The sequence below is a fragment of the Myxocyprinus asiaticus genome, chromosome 3, assembly GCF_019703515.2.
Source record: "Myxocyprinus asiaticus isolate MX2 ecotype Aquarium Trade chromosome 3, UBuf_Myxa_2, whole genome shotgun sequence".
NCBI lineage: Eukaryota > Metazoa > Chordata > Actinopteri > Cypriniformes > Catostomidae > Myxocyprinus > Myxocyprinus asiaticus.
This window is the reverse complement of record NC_059346.1, coordinates 63,058,953-63,077,798: the sequence shown is the minus strand read 5'-3', so window position 1 is coordinate 63,077,798 and position 18,846 is coordinate 63,058,953. Positions and strand designations below refer to the sequence as shown.

The 18,846-nt window shown below is 37.7% G+C and overlaps 1 protein-coding gene across 2 annotated transcripts in view; it reads left to right on the top strand.

The window, feature by feature from the left end:
* LOC127425941 (astrotactin-2-like) overlaps positions 1-18,846 on the top strand; it is an 829,264-nt gene that overhangs the window by 320,345 nt on the left and 490,073 nt on the right. The window contains exon 4 of one of the 2 annotated variants that reach the window (XM_051672299.1): positions 3,824-3,976. The exons of the other annotated variant lie outside the window; for it this stretch is intronic. Coding sequence (XP_051528259.1) covers positions 3,824-3,976 — 153 coding nt within the window. The remainder of the gene's footprint in view (positions 1-3,823; positions 3,977-18,846) is intronic. 2 annotated transcript variants of the gene reach the window in all.

The following is an 18,846-nucleotide window of genomic DNA, read 5'->3' as shown; positions in this document are numbered from 1 at the left end:
ATCTCTGGAAGTTATTAAAAAGTGGTATAATTTTGGTGTGAAAAGAAATGGTTCTACTTTGGCAAATTGTTTTGTTTACCAATCATTTCTAAATGTCTTCTCAGCAAGGCAAATTCCCCAGGTTAAGTTACAGTCACTCTTTCTCCAGTCTCAACAAATTGGCTCTCTTTTGGATTGCCAAATATGTAAAGACTGATTAAGAATTAATTAAGAGAAATTAACATTTTCACAATAGTTTTGTAGGCCTCAGTGAGAGATTAGACAAATTAGAGTACAACTGAAGTATCAACATTGACAGAGCACATTCAAATTGAATCAAGAGGTTTTGTCCTCAATTGCCTTTATTTTGGATCCATGCTGGAGAAACACAATGTGAAAATCACTAATCAGAGCTAGCAAGTGCCTTTTTAAAAGACTTGCATAGCACTATTTTTTTATTTATATATATATATGGTTGTATCAAGCATATGATCAATGGTCATGATATGTCATGCAAATTGTCGGGTAATTATTGACTGCAATTCAAAAGGTCAGCAGCAAATGGGGTCAATGTTAAAAGTGTAGCGTTAAAATGCTTGATCTGCACATAATGCATGGATAACACTGTATTTTGATATTTTGCTCCACAGAATTAAATTCATTGGTGAACGTTTACATGAATCATGTGAAAGTGTCTTGCTCAAGAACTTAAGCCAAACTGGTAGAAACACAACACAGCCATATAGTAGTAGACACAAACTTTTGTCCCTCATCCCTTTGGTCCAAAACTCATATAAATGAAAAACAGCAGGTGAATCAGACATATAGAGGAGTATTATCTTAGCTTCAAAGATGCTGTAGGTTTTACACACTGATCTTATATCTTGTGAACAGTATCCACAGATGAGGGTGACACATGCTAATAAGTATGGCACACACCAGTGAATCTCAGCCAAATACATTTCCATTCGCTCACTACAAGGACCGCGGTCTTATCCATCTGTGAAGTGCCCCGTCAGGGGGCCTCGGCATAGTACAGGGAGGAAATTGTCCCTGTCCAGAGCCATTATGCCTCCACAGAGAGAGCGGCCCTCTACATATCTCAAGTTAATTGAAGTTGTGATGCAGCACCGGCCGTAGGGAGTAGCTGGGCCTCGGTAATAGAGGTGGGAAATAAATTGTTTGCGACTTTTTGAGGCATCTTAGCCCACTCCATCTCTCTGCTGCACCTCCTCCCACTCCTAAAACAGACAATAAGAGGGGGAAGTTTATTTGTATGTGTTATGCCTCCTCTGTGGTGCAAATGGGCCAGAACATGCTGAGATGGGTCAGCGGTGTCCCTTGAGGCATTGTGATTTTCTGCCGGGTGGAAATAAAACACAAACATCAGAGGCATTGCACAATTTCTGTTTGCCTTACCTTATATCAGTGCTGTTGATTTTCAAACAGGGGGCTGAAGACACATATGTGAATATTACTGTCACCCTGCATTAACTCTACATCATACACGTGAAAATGCTGTGATCATACACGCAGAATCAACCGGATCATCAAAAACTACAAGGTTGTTTCATGTATCCAGACTTTGGTCTGTTTGCATTAAAGGAATAGTTCACCCAAAAATAAAAATTCTCTCATTTGCTCACCCTCATGCCATCCTAGATGTGTATGACTTTCTTCTGCAGAACACAAACTGAGATTTTTAGAAGAATATATCAGCTCTGTTGGTCCATACAATGCAAGTGAATGGTGATCAGCACTTTAAAGCTTCAAAAATCACAAAGGCCACATACAAGTTATCCATAAGACTCCAAAGGTTAAATCCATTTAATTTGTCATTTTAATTTTAATATAATTTAATTTTACAGGAAACTTACATGACTATGACAAAATTTTTGCAAAGTGATATTACATGGTTCCTTACATGTATCACTGCAGTTTCAAGGTTAAATGTTTACAGTGTGGTGCTAAAAGCAAGTTTATATTTTATTAAGGATAATGCTGTATTGAGTGTTAAATCAACAAATCTACCTCCCTACTCTAAAGTTAAAACCTAAACCTAACTGATGGTGTCAAAAAGCAAATCAGAGATAAAGAAACAAAACTGCTGAAGCAAGCACGTCATTTTGTGGTGCTTCTATGACATTTTCCATATGTCGACTAGCATGCTCTTCAGGACTCGTACCCCAGTCCTTTGCATCACAAGTGCAAAGCTCTATCAGTTTAGCTACTGCAGAATTCAATCAGGTTCAAACAAGCTTGTAAATGTAGTTGTGTGGTATAATAACGTGATTTTATGAGAGCAGGTTGGAATCAGAGGTTGCTTTCAGACAAAAAGCTAGTCTCTGTGACTCTTCATGGCCCAGAAATGGAGTTGAAAGTTAGTGATGAAACATGGATTGTACACATGATACACATTTTCTGAGACTGTAGGAAGTTAAGGCTAAATCAAAGACTTTGACTTTACAGGAGGAAACCATCTCTGGAGTATAGACTTCTGGCCTGCTCTCAGATTTGCAGTCGACATAAAATGGCATTTGCAACCCATTTAATTTTACTTATGCAATTTAACATATATATATATATATTTAAATATTCAATGTGAATGCAATAGACTTGATTTTATTCATCAAGAATTGACTGGATGGTTAAAAGACAACAATAAAACCAGGAACATGTATTAAGAAAGTAAATAGGGTCAATTTTGATTTCATTTTGAATCATGTTGGGATTGTGAGATGTTTTTATTTTTACATGTGGCTTAGGAAATGCTTTTACCTTATAGCCTGTACATTTTTCAAATTCACAAATATAAAGTAGAGGTTATTGTATTCTATTTATTTATAGATTGTATTTGTACTGATTTTCCTCTTTAAATAGCAAAAACCTAGAGACGCCAAATTTGGCAGGATGGTGGAATTATTAGCTAGAATCAGAATTATTTTTTCCTTTGATTTCCTGGGTCAACGAAACTTAAAAAATGGCCATTTTGAGTTTTCAGAAAAATCCTACTTTTGCAAACTCCTCTAAGACCATTGGTCTTATTCCCCCGAAGATTGGCATGTTTAATCTAGAGACCCGCATGATAAAAATAAATAAATAAATAAATAAATAAATAAAATAGTAAAATAGTTCAGAAGATATAGGTTGATAAGTGAATTGGGTCAAAATGAAAAAATGCACTGGGCTTATTCTAAACGATTTGATGAATAACTATTTGTCATGAGGTTTTCTAGAAAATACATACAACATTTTGTGCAAATTGGACCAATGGTCTAGGAGGAATTTTAAAAAGTAGTTTTTCCAGAAATCTTAAAATGGCAAGTGAAATACCAACAAAGTAACTAAAGTTCCTAGTAATGAAATTGCTTTGCCGGTGACAGATCTGTTCTTTCAAATTTGGCAATTTCAAGCATTTTCTCCACTTTCCCAAGTGCTTGGACCCCAATAATTGATCCTTGCAGCTATATTTCTTCCTAAAATCTGCACATGAAAACCTATCCCTCTTCTTAAAGCATGCATGTGGATGATAAGAGAACAGAGGGGATGTGGAGTTTTAAGTGCAGGACAGTAAAGGGGAGCATGTTTTAGACAGGATAAATGAAGTGATGGAGATTGTGCATAACTCATATGCCCTTATTTCTTTTTAAAGGACAAAACCTTTACTGAGTAAATCATCTCACACTCTATAAGCTCATTTATCTTTTTTATACAGGAATAGATAATCATGACTACAGCATTTTTCCTCATGTAGTAAATCACACGCTGCCCTCTAACGCCTTTAAGCAGAGGCGTGTGTGTGTACTGTATCTCATGGGTTTGTGTGTATGTGTGTTTGTTTCAGTGTTAGACCCGGATCAGGAGAGCGTCGAGGCCCTGATGCAGAGGTTTAAAGAGAGTTTCCGCACCACTAACACAACTATGGAGATAACACACTTTCAGAATGTTACACACAGCTCCTCCACCGGCCGGAAGAGAGGACAATCTCACACCAGAGGTTTGATATGCATAGATCCATAGACACAAATGTACTGTATATTAAGCAGTACACACACAAACACACAAAATCTCCTCTTGGTGGAGCTGTGGTGCAGTGGTTAGTGCCTGTGTTTCAGACATGTTGAGTCTAGATGCTCATATGGGTAAAGTAATCTCGAGTCTGGCCTGCAACATGACCCTTTCCTAATCTGCCCTCTCTCTCTCAGTACATTTATGTTACTCTTTGCTATGTCTGTCAAATAAAGGGGGAAACTAAAAACTAAAAATAAAACATATCTTCTCTTTATCTTGTCTTAACTAGTTTCAACTAATGGTACAACTTTACATTAATGTTCCCTTTGTTAAGGATTAACAAAGTAAACCCTTAACAAAGGGAACATTGATGAAAAGTTTGATGTAAAAATGCATTATCAATCATTGATATGTGGTTATAACAATATTAATTAAAATGCAGACTTCCATGCAATACTTGCCAAATAGTTAACGTTTAACTTACATGTTATAAATCATGTTATAAATGCTTAACTGTTACACGTATTCATACTTATACTGTATTTATCATATTATATTATCTAAAAATGCCCTTATTCATGATTTATGTTACAATGTAAATGCTCCTTATGTGTCCACCTTACATGAACTAGGACTAGATAAGTTAGGACACCACTCAGAGTAGCACCATTCTTTTAACATCAGGCAAGTGAGTCAAAACATTACATTAATGAATATAAACTAGTGCTGTCAGTCGATTAAAATAATTCATTGTGAGTAATCACATGATTTTGCATAGTTAATTGTGATTAATTGCAGATTTTGAAAGTTCTTAAATTTGACTCTATATATACATATTTTCATGTCAAAATGCATTCATTTCCTTCTTAGAAAAGAAAACAATATGTCATAACAATATTCTTTTAACATTTTCCAAATTTAGCATTCCACAGTATAAAGATAGAAATGCACTGAATAGCACCAATTTAAGTAACATTAAACATTTCCCAAAGTCAAAGTGGGAGGTTGATTAAATGAAATAACTAGTTTAGTAGTTTAGTATAAACTATAAATAGTATATATTTAGTTAAAATAGGTTTAGTATTCATGCAATGGGCATTAAATATCTTAAACCCTCATCCCCCATAATATTAATCATGGCTATTCACTTTATTACAGCAATTGTGAAATCGCATTTATATGATTTGAACAGTTTTGAAATACACATTAAAAGTGCTGTAGAGACCATCTTGTTTATCTCTGAGCGCTGGCACTGCACTCGTAAATTATACTTTATCCGAGTTGTCTGGTAAGACAAAAGTGCAACAAGGCGCTAGGGAAACGCTGATGCTTAACTCCAGTGAGTCATGTGAATGCAGCTGTTCACAGGTCCCTACCTGGGTTTGTTATGTACAAAAAATACAGTTAGATGTCCTTTCCTCATCACTTGATTATTGACGTGGCGTCACTGTTGTGTGTGTTTGTGGTGTGTGTGTCAGTGTTATGACCTCTTACACATGGCAAAGGTTCCACCCTATTCCAACGAGTATTTAGAACTCACACAGCGCTGAATAAAATGTCAGAATCGTATGTAAAAAAGTAAAATAAAATAATAATAATAATAATTGGTAAATGCGTTAATTGCATTAAAGAAAAGTTTATTAATTTTGAAAGCTCCAATATAAACACAAAGCAGACTCTAACAAAATAACATAATCCCTTAATTTAATTTCACCATAATAGTCTATTTTTTGCTGCATTGTGACATAAAACATAAATTAAACTATTGTATGTTTTTGAAGTTTGAATAAGTGTATTTGTTAATATATATATAGTTTTATTATCTTCTCTGAGGTACACTGATAATGTTATTAAGTTTTGTTTTTTTTTTGCACCAAAACAGTCATAATTTAGTAATATATGATCATTTCCCACCCTGTCTCTGGTCCTCTGACTGAAATGCTCGGTTTTGGCCTAAGCACCTCCTTAAAACTTCAACGTAAACACCCACTGTTATGATTGGCTAACATCATGCAGCCCCTTGAAATCAGCCATATTTGAAATTCAGTCGGAAGAGAATGAACAAGCACCAAAACGTTACAAAACTAACTTTTTTTTGTTGTTGTTGATTTTCTGCCCTTTTCTCCCCAATTTGGAATGCCCAATTCCCAATGCACTCTAAGTCCTCATGGTGGCATAGTGACTCGCCTCAATCCGGGTGGCAGAGGACGAATCTCAGTTGACTTCGCGTCTGAGACCGCCAATCTGCGCATCTTATCAAATGGCTTGTTGAGCTTGTTGAGCTTGTTGGCTTGTTGAGCGCGTTATCGCAGAGATGTAGCGCGTGTGGAGGCCCACGCTATTCTCCATGGTATCCACGCACCACGTGCCCCACTGAGAGCAAGAACCACATTATAGTGACCATGAGGAGGTTAGCCCATGTGACTCTACCATCCCTAGCAACTGGGCCAATTTGGTTGATTAGGAGAACTGGCTGGAGTCACTCAGCATGCCCTGAATTCGAACTCGGAACTCCAGGGGTGGTAGTTAGCGTCAATACTCACTGAGCTACCCAGACAAAACTACATTTTTTACACATAACGCACATCCAACACATTGCATCTGAATACATTAAACTCTTCATCTCAAGCACAACTGTTAACACTCAGCACCGTAAACTATCATACAGTCATGACATTTGAAATATTCATGAATTAAATATTTACTTACTTTTTTGCAACAGATACAAGTGTTTTTTTAACTGCCCCATCCTTAAATAATAGTTGCTTTGCAAAGCTTGAAAAATATTATGACTGGTTCACAAGCAATCCACAATGATATGAGCAGAAAAAAACATGCATTCCATGCTGAAATATGATGTAGACACATCCACATGACACAAACACATAGTCCAAAGCACGGTGTGAACTATACACACACATACAGTATCGCATCGCTGGAAATGTATCAAAATGGTCAAAGACCGCCAAAAATGGGTGATAGAACGCATCCATGATGCATTTGTGCTCAAAACAACAAGAGGCACAGCAGCTGAATGAATGTTCAGGAATTGTGAGGCCACATTAGGCCTATTTGTCCTGCTCTCTCACTCTCTCTTTGAGTACGAACTGAGTGCCAGGGGGTGGGGCCAAGGGTGCAATGATTTTAAGTAGGTGTTGATTTTTCGCTGTAGAGGTGGCCATGAATTAATCTACCCTAGTGACATAGGGTAGTCGCGGAAGTAGAGAACGTGGCGTTTTTGCAGCTTGGTTTCAATAAATGCTTTTATTGCATTGGGGATTAAGTTCTGAGGTCTGAAATTTACAGAATGTTTTTTATAGTAGAAAGACCTCTTATATGTCAAAATATCAAGGAAAATGTGATTCCTCATGACATGACCCCTTTAAGCATTTTTAACATGTAAATTAAAATGGTCACTTTTTGGCAAGTAAACATTTCTTTTTTATTATTATTCTTAGATAGGTTAGTGGAGGGAGAGACAGGAAATTACTGGGAGAAGAGGGTGATCAGGAAATGGAAAGGACCTCGAGTTGGGCCCTTTTTATTCATGTTGTTATAACTGCATATCATTTATGACTTATTAGTCAAAAGTGTTACAGAAAATTCACTTTCAGTGCATAGTATACTCACTACATAGTGCAACAAACAAGTAAACAAGTGACATCTACTTTGTGATATTATTTTCAAGAAATCAAAAGCTTTGGAATTAATCAAACAAAATCGAAATTCATGCTACAATTTAACCCTCTGCTGAAAATAAATTTACTACTATGAAATTCAACCAGAGCGTTCAGAGGAATTAATAAGTCTTCCGCAGCGCTAAAAGAGAGAAGTGTGAAAATAATCAATTTTAACCTTGATTTTTAAACTCTTCACCGCAGCTCGCACACATACACCGGCTCGCTTGATATGAAATCTTATCAAGACCTTTAATTACTGCCCACAAAAAGTGTTCATTCAGCACAAAACTCTTCCTTTTTTTTTCCTTCTTTTCTGCATTCACTGAGGATGACAAATACTGTAATGGGAAGGGCTCGGCCCCAAGCTGGAACTTAATTAAGCCGTGAGGAAACGCGAGTTCATCGTGCCGCTGTGAATAGATTTGGAACCAAATGAATCGAATATGATGTCAGATATTACATGAGATAGGGGGTCAGTTTGGTATGTTAATACTATTGCTTCTGACGCAGCGTTTTGTGGCGAGAATTACTCGCTTTCTCTCCTGGCTCCTGCTTTTGCTTCCATGACAATTCCCACAGCGCATTTGCATGGATTTACATGCAGGTTTGGTCTTTTAAGTAGATTAAGACTCAGAAAGGTTGAGAGAAGGGAGCTATTTGTGCCCGTTTCATGGTGGAAGAAGCCAGTCACAGACATGTTCTCGGCTGGTGAAAAAGTTCTCAAAGCTTGTGTAATGGTTTTAATGTTCTCTTCTCCCAAATGAACATACTGTCATATTTGTCTCACTTTTTTTTCTGTTATTTTTTTTTAATTATTGTTTTCTTTCTTCTGTGAAACACAACACTAAATGGCAACTGAAAACAGACACTTGGCTCCTAAATGTTTTCATTTAGGAGCCAATGGCTCCAAAGTCATTGTTTTAGTTTTAAGCCATGTTTAAGGAGCTCAGGTTTTCAGAACAGTTTTCTCAAGTTGTTTAATCTTATATACTAAATGTATTAATCTTTTATATGCTTGATGCATGTTTAAATAATTAGTAAAAAAAAAATACAAATAAAAGTAGTTAAAGTTTGGTGTTACAATTTGATAAATGCTTTTGTCATTTTGCACATTATCAGCAACTAAAATAAGTTATTTTTGTTGACTAAAATTATATGCCATTTAAGTCAGAGTAAAACTGACTAAAATGAATGAACATGACTTGATAAATGTTCACTATATTTACAGATAATTTTCATCAAAAGACAAACTATGACTAAAATAAAAAACTGTGTGCAAATTTACACTGCTTTAACAAATTCAAACCTGGCTTGTTATAACTGATCACTAGACTTATGGGAACCAATGGTGTTTAAAATCACTGATGTCAAAATGGGCGTGACAAGCTTTTATGCATACATTTTGCACACGCGTCAATGAGATTTGAGAGTTACAGCGGAGGGGAATATTATCCACAAATAATGTGGATAAATTGCGGTCAGTTCTCACAAAAAGTGACTGCAAGTCTTCAGATGACTTGGAATATAGTGTAAATGACCAATAGACTACTTTTTTGGTACCTTTTAAGATGCTTTTTCATCTTTTTTGGAGCCTGACAGCCCATTGTTACGATTCTCTGTTGTTTGCCCTTTTGTTTAGCCTCTGTCATCTGTTTTCCCCCTGGACTACACTTCCCATGATTCCCTGCCCTGACTGCTACCATCTGTTCCCTATTGTTTTCACCTGTCTTCTATTACCTCATTTATCCTCATGTATATAATGCCCTGTTGTCTGTTTATTCCTTGTCGGTTGTTACATGTTCCCGCTCCAGTCTATGCTCCGGTTTCCATCTTGTTTATTATAGTTTGTTTTGTTTCCTGGTTATTTGTCTTGCCCTGTTCCACGTTTATCCTGTTATGTATTTTGTTTTACTTTCATTAAAGTGTGCTGCACTTCGATCCTCCTCTTGTGACCTCCTTCCTTGCAACACCCATGGTCATGGCATGATTTCATTGTACAGTGGCAAAAAAAAAAAAAAAAAAAAAAAAAAAAAGGATGTGAACCCTTTGAAATTAGCTGCTTTTCTGCATTAATTGGTCATAAAATGTGATCTCATCACATCTCATGTCATCTCAAGTACAGACAAAGCACCATGTGCTTAAGCAAACAAAACACAACAAATTATTTTTATTGTCTTTATTCAACACATCCCATTAAACATTCACAGTGCTGTGGAAAATGTGAACCCTAGGATTTAATAACTGGCCGATCCTCCTTTGGCAGCAATAACCTCAAACAAGCATTTCTGGTAGCTGCGGATTAGACCTGCACAACAATCAGAAGGAATTTTGAACAATTTGTCTTTACAGAACTGCTTCAGCTCAGCCATATTCTTAGGATGTCTGGTGTGAACAGCTCTCTTGACACAGCATTTCTACTGGGTTAAAGTAATAGTTAACCTAAAAAATGAAAATTCTCTCATGATTGACTCACCATTAAGCCATCCCAGATGTGTATGTCTTTCCTTCTTCAGAAGAACCTAAATGAAGATTTTTATAAGCACATTTCAGCTCTGTATGTCCATACAGTGAAAGTGAATGGGTGCCATGATGCTGCTGACTGTTTGATGATCCAAAAGTCATATTTAGGCAGCATAAAAGTAATCCACATGACTCCAGTTGATCAATGAATGTCTTCTGAAGCAAATCCATTGGTTTGTGTAAAAAATAAATCAATAATTAAAACTTTATTAACTTTTTAAAAAACGCTTCCTGCTACCAGTCGACCCATCACGGAGCTGTCACGTGACGTAAGCATGATGGCGCATTTACGCGAGAAGATGGAAGGGCACGCTTTGTTTACAAAAGAGGAACGTATGTCACGCGAGAGTTAGGTAATTTCAAACAGGAGTACAGAGCTGGTAGGAAGTTACGATTTATTATCATTAATGTTTACTATCGATTTGTTTCTTACACAAACCTAACGATTTGCTTCAGAAGACATTCATTGATTGACTGGAGTCGTGCTTGATTACTTTTACGCTGCCTAATTATGCCTATTGGACCATCAAACAGCCTCATGACACCCATTCACATTCATTGTATGGACATACAGAGCTGAAATGTGCTTATAAAAATAAGTTCATTTCAATTCTGCTGAAGAAGGAAAGACATACACATCTGGGATGACTTAAGTGAGTAAATCATGAGAGAATTATAATTTTTGGGTGAACTAATACTTTAAGGTGTAGGCTCTGACTAGGCCTCTCCAAAAGGTGGATTTTCTTTTTTTGGTGCCATTCTGTAGTGGATTTACTTTGATGTCATTGTCCTGCTCCATCACCCAACTTCTACTGAGCTTCAGCTGGCACACTGCAATCCTGACATTATCCTGTAGGATATCTTGATAAACCTAGGAATTCATTTTTCCCTCTGATGGCAAGCGGTCCACACCCTGAAGCAGCAAACAGCCCCAAATCATGATGCTCCCTCCACCATACTTAACCGTTGGGATGATGTTTTCATGTTTGTATATGGTGCCCTATTTACACCATACATAGTGCTGTGTGTTCTTCCCAAACAATTCTGCCTTAGTTTTATCAGTCCACAAAACATTTTCCCAGTAGCGTTGTGGAGTGTCAAGGTGGTCTTTTGGCAAACTTAAGGCATGTAGCAATGTTTTTGTTGGAAAGCAGTTGCTTCCTTCGTGGTGTCCTGCCATGGACACCATGACTGTTTAATGTTCTTCGTATTGTAGACTCATGAACAGAGATGTTATCCAGTTCCAATGATTCCTTCAAGTCTTTAGCTATCACTCTAGGGTTCTTTTTCACCTCATTGTGCATTCTGTGGTGTACCCTTTGAGTCATCTTGGCATGACGGCCACTTCTAGGGAGAGTAGCCACAGTACTAATCATCTTCATTTATAGAAAATTTGTCTAACTGTGGACAGATGAATGTATCTTATCTCTCTGAGGTAACTTTGTAACCCTTTCCAGCTTTATGCAAACCAACAATTCTTGACCATAGGTCTTCTGAAATCTCTTTTTTGCAAGGCATAGTCCACATCAGCAGATGCTTCTTGTGAATAGCAAAATGTTTGAAAGCTTTTTATAAGTAGCTCTAACCCACAACTCCTATCTCATTTTATTAATTGGATGCCAGGTTTGAAAAGCCTCACTCTAATTAGCTTTTTTTTTTTTTTTTTTTTCATATTTAGCCTAGGGATTCACTTACTTTTTCCACAGCACTGTATTTAATGAGATGTGTTTCAATAAAGACATGACATATTATAATTGTTTGTGTGTTGATAGATTAAGCACATTGTGCTTTGTCTATACTTGTGACTTTAATGAAGATGAGATCACATTTTATGAGCAATTAATGCAGAAAACCAGCTAATTCTAAAGGGTTCACATATTTGTCTTGCCACTGTTTGCTTGCCATTTCCTTTTTTGTTCCTTATGGGTTCAGAACAACACGAATGTGAGTAAATTATGTCAGAAATATAATTTTTAAGTGAACTAACTCTTTTGTAATAGTTCAGTTTACTCACTGCAATAAGCTTCATCAAGGTTCATCAAGTGAGAAGGTTCCTAGAGTCAATAAATATTCAAATAATTAATCAAAATTATCTTTAAAAAAAAAGACAAGACAGCAAGGGAATTCTCCTCTGGTGTCAGTATGTTAAGCTTCTTGGCGGGCACAGTTATAAAGCGTCTCTCTGACAGTGATTAGCTATGCTAATATGACCTGCACCAGCACAGGGCAGCTGCCGTGGGACGCGACAGAGAATGCCATCTGTGTCCAGAGCCAGCCCTCATACACCTGACACTAATTATTCATGGCCTCTCTGATGGATTGTAGAAAGGACTCATAGGAGAGTTGGCTATGGACAAAGACCTTTCCATATTAAATGGAATTTTAGATTGATTATTTTTGAAAGTAAACAGTTTTAAATGTGGATGTGAAGACCGTGGGGTAATATAAACCCATTGCTCCATCCTGTTGGGAAGACTCTGTCCACTGTAGTGAGAGCTGGGAGACTGTTGGACTGTCCTCACTCTTTGGGTTTGGCTACTTAGCATGGTTCAGTTGAGAGAAATGTCAACAATAAACATTCTTGGGCTATATTTCATTTAAAAATATCAAGTATTGCTAAAATGTTGTTAGGTAGTGTAATAAAAAAATAAAAAAAAATAAAAAAAGACTACTTTACTCATTTGTTTGTGCTATGCATTTTTCTACTTGTGTATTGTGTCATTAATAGAGCACCACGCTAACATCAAACTCTATAGAGGCCAACGTTCTGGTTCCAAATCTCATTATTTTTTTTTATTTTTTTTCCATAGAGAAACTGATTATCAACAACAACTTTAACCCTTACATGGTCTTAAGTGTTTGCTGTCATCTAGTGGAATGATTTAAGACTAAAAGTAGGGAGATAAAGCTCCTGGTCTTTCAGAACTGTATATTTGAATAGAAGGTGAAAAAAAAAAAAAAAAGTGTTAGCTAGAAGCTGTAGCTTTGTGTATAAATACATGAAATATATATATATATATATATATATATATATATATATATATATATATATATATATATATATATATATATAAAAAATTACATTGTCAAGTTCAAATCACCTCTATGGAGGATATCATGAAAAATTTAGGCTGAGAACTTAGTTAAGTTGATGTAAAACTGTGTTAGAAAATTAAAAAGGGTCAGTTTGTCCCATAAGACCATGGAAGTTAAACCTTTCACCATTTCACACATAAGGTCAAACTGTACTGACTAATAGCACCAGCATGAGTTATTTAATTATAACCAGCATGAGTTAGTTATTTATATATATATAAAATGTCACATTGCACTTCGTAGCAGATGAACTTGAGGACAAGTTGATTATTAACATATAATCTCATTTGAATAGGTTCATAATGATTGATTATGATTATAAGATTCAACTGCAATTGCGAATGAGATTGCTGGTTTGTGCACAGCCATGTTGTTTCCATTGCAATGCTGCATGGGATTCTGAGTTTGTCAAAGCAAATATAGTTATAAAATCTAGCCACTCCATTTTTTTGCCCTGAAAGTGGTGAAAATGAGTGACGGAAGAACAGGAGAAGGCTCAAGTGGAATACTGGTTACTACCAGCTCAAATGGTAATGACTATACATTTTATCCCAGTAGTTCTGTGATTATTTAAATGTTGGTTACATAAAACATTTTTTAAAAATAATAATAATAATGTGTGGTTGAAAAGACTCTGGGTCAATGGCAGCATCAATATCGGTTTGAACGCAGATCACAATGGTTTGATCATACGTGCAAAGGGGTTAACGACAGACCTACTGTGATCTCCGAGATTGTTAATCGATGATATATGCTTCCGCTGTCTGTGCGCGTCATTTCAAATTCAGTTTTTAAAATCCATTTCTGGTGAAGAACTACTCTACATGTGATCCTGAAGGGAAATCCACAAATCATAGGTATGTTCAAACAAACCGTGGCAAAAGAGCTCAGCAGAAACTGCCCGCTTCAAGATGCACTGCAAACGACGCAGTCAAGTCAGTCTCCCTACTGCGTGTATTTTTGTATATATCTGAATATTTTGCATTAAAATGAAAGTATGTTTATTCTATACTAATAATCAACAACTTTAAATCAATAGTTTTATATTTGTCCATTTATAATTTGCAGTGCTTCATGGGATTGTACTTCATTCCCTCATTAAAGATGTTAAGTACACAGACTTAAGTACACATGTACCTTTTGTCTTTTTGTCCAATTTTCAAAAATGTTTTTGTTTCAAATCAAAATTTGAAATGATGTGATTTATCGCGGAGCTTGTTGATCACACAAATGTTAAAGTACCCTGACATTGATCCCATTCTAAATTACTGACAAGCGCCATTTCCCATCTCTACATTTGGGCATCAGTTGGTGTGTGTTTACCTTCTCCTGCAGCACGAACAATAGTGCATTGCATCAGCAGCATGGGAGACCAGAGTTCTCATCCCGCATTGAAACCAGGAAGTAATTGCGTGCGCACAATCACTAACGAGCGTGATTCAGAAGTTCCATTGTCCCTCTCTGAAGGTTAGGTTTGGGGTTGGTGTTTGGGGTTAATACAATATGCATTCCTCTTCACTGTATTACATCATTTACAGCTAAAAACAACTCACTTTACAGCTTGCTTTTGGTGCCCCTCTGTAGACATTTCACCCTGAAACTTGAGCTCATGTGTGCCATTAGGTTCAAAAACACTTCCCGCTTTGGCCACTGGGGGCAGTGCTTCAAACAGTATGAATAGACAGACTTAAGCTCAAGAAATGTCAACCTACTGTTTCCAAATTCACAGTGAGATCAGCCTGGGTGGATTTGGTTCACTGTTTTAAAACTCATTTATGCAGGATTGTATGAAATCCCAATGGTAAGAAATGAATGGGAAAAACACTTCCAGTATGAAGACGGCTGAAGAACTGAGCAGACACTCTTATCATAAGTCGCGTCTCTCACGTACTTTGTGATCAACACCCTTTTCTCTTGATTTGCTGACCATGTAGAATATTTTCAATTAGTCACATATCAGTTACAATTTCAGTAAGGATGCCGCCAATGCAAGCAGTTGACTAGGCAGCTCTCTGGCATTTAAAACAAAGCAAACATGTCTTTTACATGTAATTTATATGAAGGACTAGTATCACTGTTAGCGAATAAATGAAGTGCTTCACACAGGCATTTCTATCCTCTGTCAGTAAAGAAATTCAGTTAAATCTGTGCCCACGATCAAATATATATTGAACCGATCTGAGCTGTTGGCAAAGCACCAAGTTTATGACCACATTTGACAAGTATCTTCTCCTGTGTGTGCATATATATATATATATATATATATATATATATATATATATATATATATATATATATACGCAGCGATATTTCATTTAAAAGGATGATGCTTTGTAGATATTGCATGTGGTGCTGGTGAAACGCTCTCCTGCTTGTAGAATTAATATTAACTATGTATAATATTTAGCATATATTTCTTCTAAAATTAAAATTCTGTCATTTTTTACTCATTTATTTGAGTGTAATTGATTATCCATTATGACAAACACTACTGATTCTCTCATGTGTGATAAGATAACCCAACACAACATGGCAAGTTTGAATTTGTGGTCATGCAAAGAAAAGATTATCAGATATTACCAGGGCTGGAAAGAGTACTGAAAAATAATACTCAAGTAAAAGTACTGTTACTTCTTAAAAAATGTAGTTTGAGTAGAGTAAAAGTACCTGTCCTAAAAACTACTCAAGTAAAAGAGTAGCTCATTTAAAAGTACTCATGAGTAATGAGTATTGAGTACTGATTTGCAAAAGCTATGACCCTTTATAATAAAAACTCAATGCTGCAATTTAAAAATGTAGCACACATACCATAATTTACATTCCTTTTATGGCTGTTTGCCAGAAAGAATAAAAAATATAGGTATTTTATAGGTGTTTGTGACTGACAACTTTTAAAATACATCACTTATCTATGATACTGTAAACACTACATGAATCTGATTTTAAAAAAATAAATAAAAGGGCGACGTGATTACAGAAATGAAAAGATGAAAAAGTTATTTTCAATATCATAATGTATGAAACAATTACATTAAAATCAGTTTATGTATAGGGTCTAAATTTCCCTTAATGCCGACTGACAGAGTTATTGTTGCGCATAAAGTATGTTCAAAACAATGCAAGGAATGCAAAAAACAAACAAACAAAAGAAAAAAACAGAGTCTCTTGGCACGTCATGTCCCACACAATAGAGGCAGTAGAGCAGTTCTTTGGTACAGGGCCCACATCGGGTTTTAAAGGAATAATTCACACAAAAATGAAAATTCCCTCATTATTTGGTCAACCTCATGCCATCCCGGATGTGTATGACTTTCTTTCTCCAGCAGAACACAAATTAAGATTTTTAGAAGAATATCTCAGCTCTTTTGGTCCATACAATGCAAGTGAATGAGTGCCAAAATGTTGAAGTTCCAAAAATCATATAAGTCAGCATAAAAGGAGCCTAATCCATGTGACTCCAGAGGTTAAATCCATGACTTCAGAAGTGATATGATAGGTGTGGGTGAGAAACAGATCAATATTTAAGTCCATTTTTGCTAGAAATTATCCTCCCTGCTCAGTCAATATCCATTTTAACTTTCACTTTCTTCTTCTTTTGTTTTTGGTGATTCACATTATTCATGCATATCACCATCTACTGGGCAGGGAGATTAATTTCTAGCAAAAATGGACTTAAATATTGATCTGTTCAGAAGTCATGGATTAAACCACTGGAGTCATATGGATTAGGCTACTTCTGTGCTGCCTTTATGTGCTTTTTGGAGCATAACATTGTTGGCATCCATTCACTTGTACTGTATGGACCTACAGAGTTTAAATATTCTTCTAAAAATCTTAATTTGTGTTCTGCTGAAGAAAGAAAATCATACACATCTGGGATGGCATGAGGGTGAGTAAATGCTGTAACGATTTGGCTGCTGGCACTGGCAACGATGAGGGCGATGATGATGATAAGAACCCAAGTGCAATTTATTAATAAACATGAAATCCTATAAACCCTAAAATAAACATGAAACAAAAACTAAACATGAACTTGACTTTTACATGACATGACTATGAACCAACCTACATCAACAATACTTGACAAATGACAATGGAAAACATAAGGGTTTATATACATGGACATGGGAGAACATAAACCAATGAACAAACAGAACTGATAACAAGATAATAAACCAATAAACCAATGAAAACAAGACACAAGAACATGGAGGGAAAACATGAAATCACATGACTAGGGTCACATGACATGAAACAGGAAATAACTTTCATAATGAAAGACATGAAAAACATGAATCAACAAAATACACATGACATATCCCCCCCCCCCCACTAAGGGTTGGCTCCCTATGCCCCAACACATGAACAAAACACAAAACATGGCATAATTTCCAAAGTTCAATAGGGTGCTGGGGGGGGGGGGGGTCTTGAGGCATGGCTTGGCAGGGCATGGAGCATGGGATCAGGGTGGAGCCCATGGGGGGTGGAGCCATGAGAGACTCAAGGGCAGAGCCATGGGGAACTGGAAACCCGGAGAGTAGCCGAAGACTCGAAGGGCCAGGGTGGAGCCGGAGGCAGGGAGGACCAAGGCAGCACCGGAGGCTTGGAGGAGCAAGGCAGAGCTGGGGGATTGGAAGACTGAGGCAGAGCCGGTGGACTGAGGACCAAGATGGAGCCGTAGGGAAGGAGTTCCCTGGTGGAGCTGACGGATCGGAGGGATGAGGCACAGCCAGAGGATCGGAGAGCCAAGGCGGAGCCAGGTGACCGACAGACCAAGGAAGAGCCGGAGGGACGAGGGACCCTGGCAAAGCCGACAGGCTGATGGACTGCAGTGGAGCTGAGGGAACGCAGAGCGGGGCGTGGAGCATGGGATCAGGGCAGAGCCGAAGCAATGTCGAGGGACTGACAGGCCAAGGCAGAGTCCAGGGCTCGGAGAGTCCAGGCGGGGTCAGAGGGTTGAAAGTTCCCCTTGCCTGCTCAGTAGATTTAAGGGTGGGTACAAGGGTGGGAACCATCTCCAGGTCCAACTGCTCAGATGTGGCCATGACATGGCGTGGAACAGACTCAGGTGTGGCTGTGATGTTGCATGGAGCAGGCTCAGGTGTGGCTGTGACGTGGCATGGAGCAGGCTCAGGCGTGGCTGTGACGTGGCATGGAGCAGGCTCAGGCGTGGCTGTGATGTGGCATGGAGCAGGCTCAGTTGTGGCTGTGACGTGGTATGGAGCAGGCTCAGATGTGGCTGTGACGTGGCATGGAGAGGCTCAGATGTGGCTGTGACGTGGCATGGAGCAGGCTCAGACGTGGCTGTGACATGGCATGGAGCAGGCTGAGGCGTTGCTGAGACAAAAGATGACGCTAGCTCAGCGGCCACGATGTGGAACTCTGGCTCGGCGGCCACAATGTGGAACTCTGGCTCGGCAGTCATGTCGTGGAACTCTGGCTCGGCGGCCATGTCGTGGAACTCTCGCTCGGCATCCGCCTCCCCCACAGTGAATGTAGAGCCAGTGATCTGCAGGGCAAGGTCGATATACTGAGCGAGGCTGAGGGAACTGCGACCGCC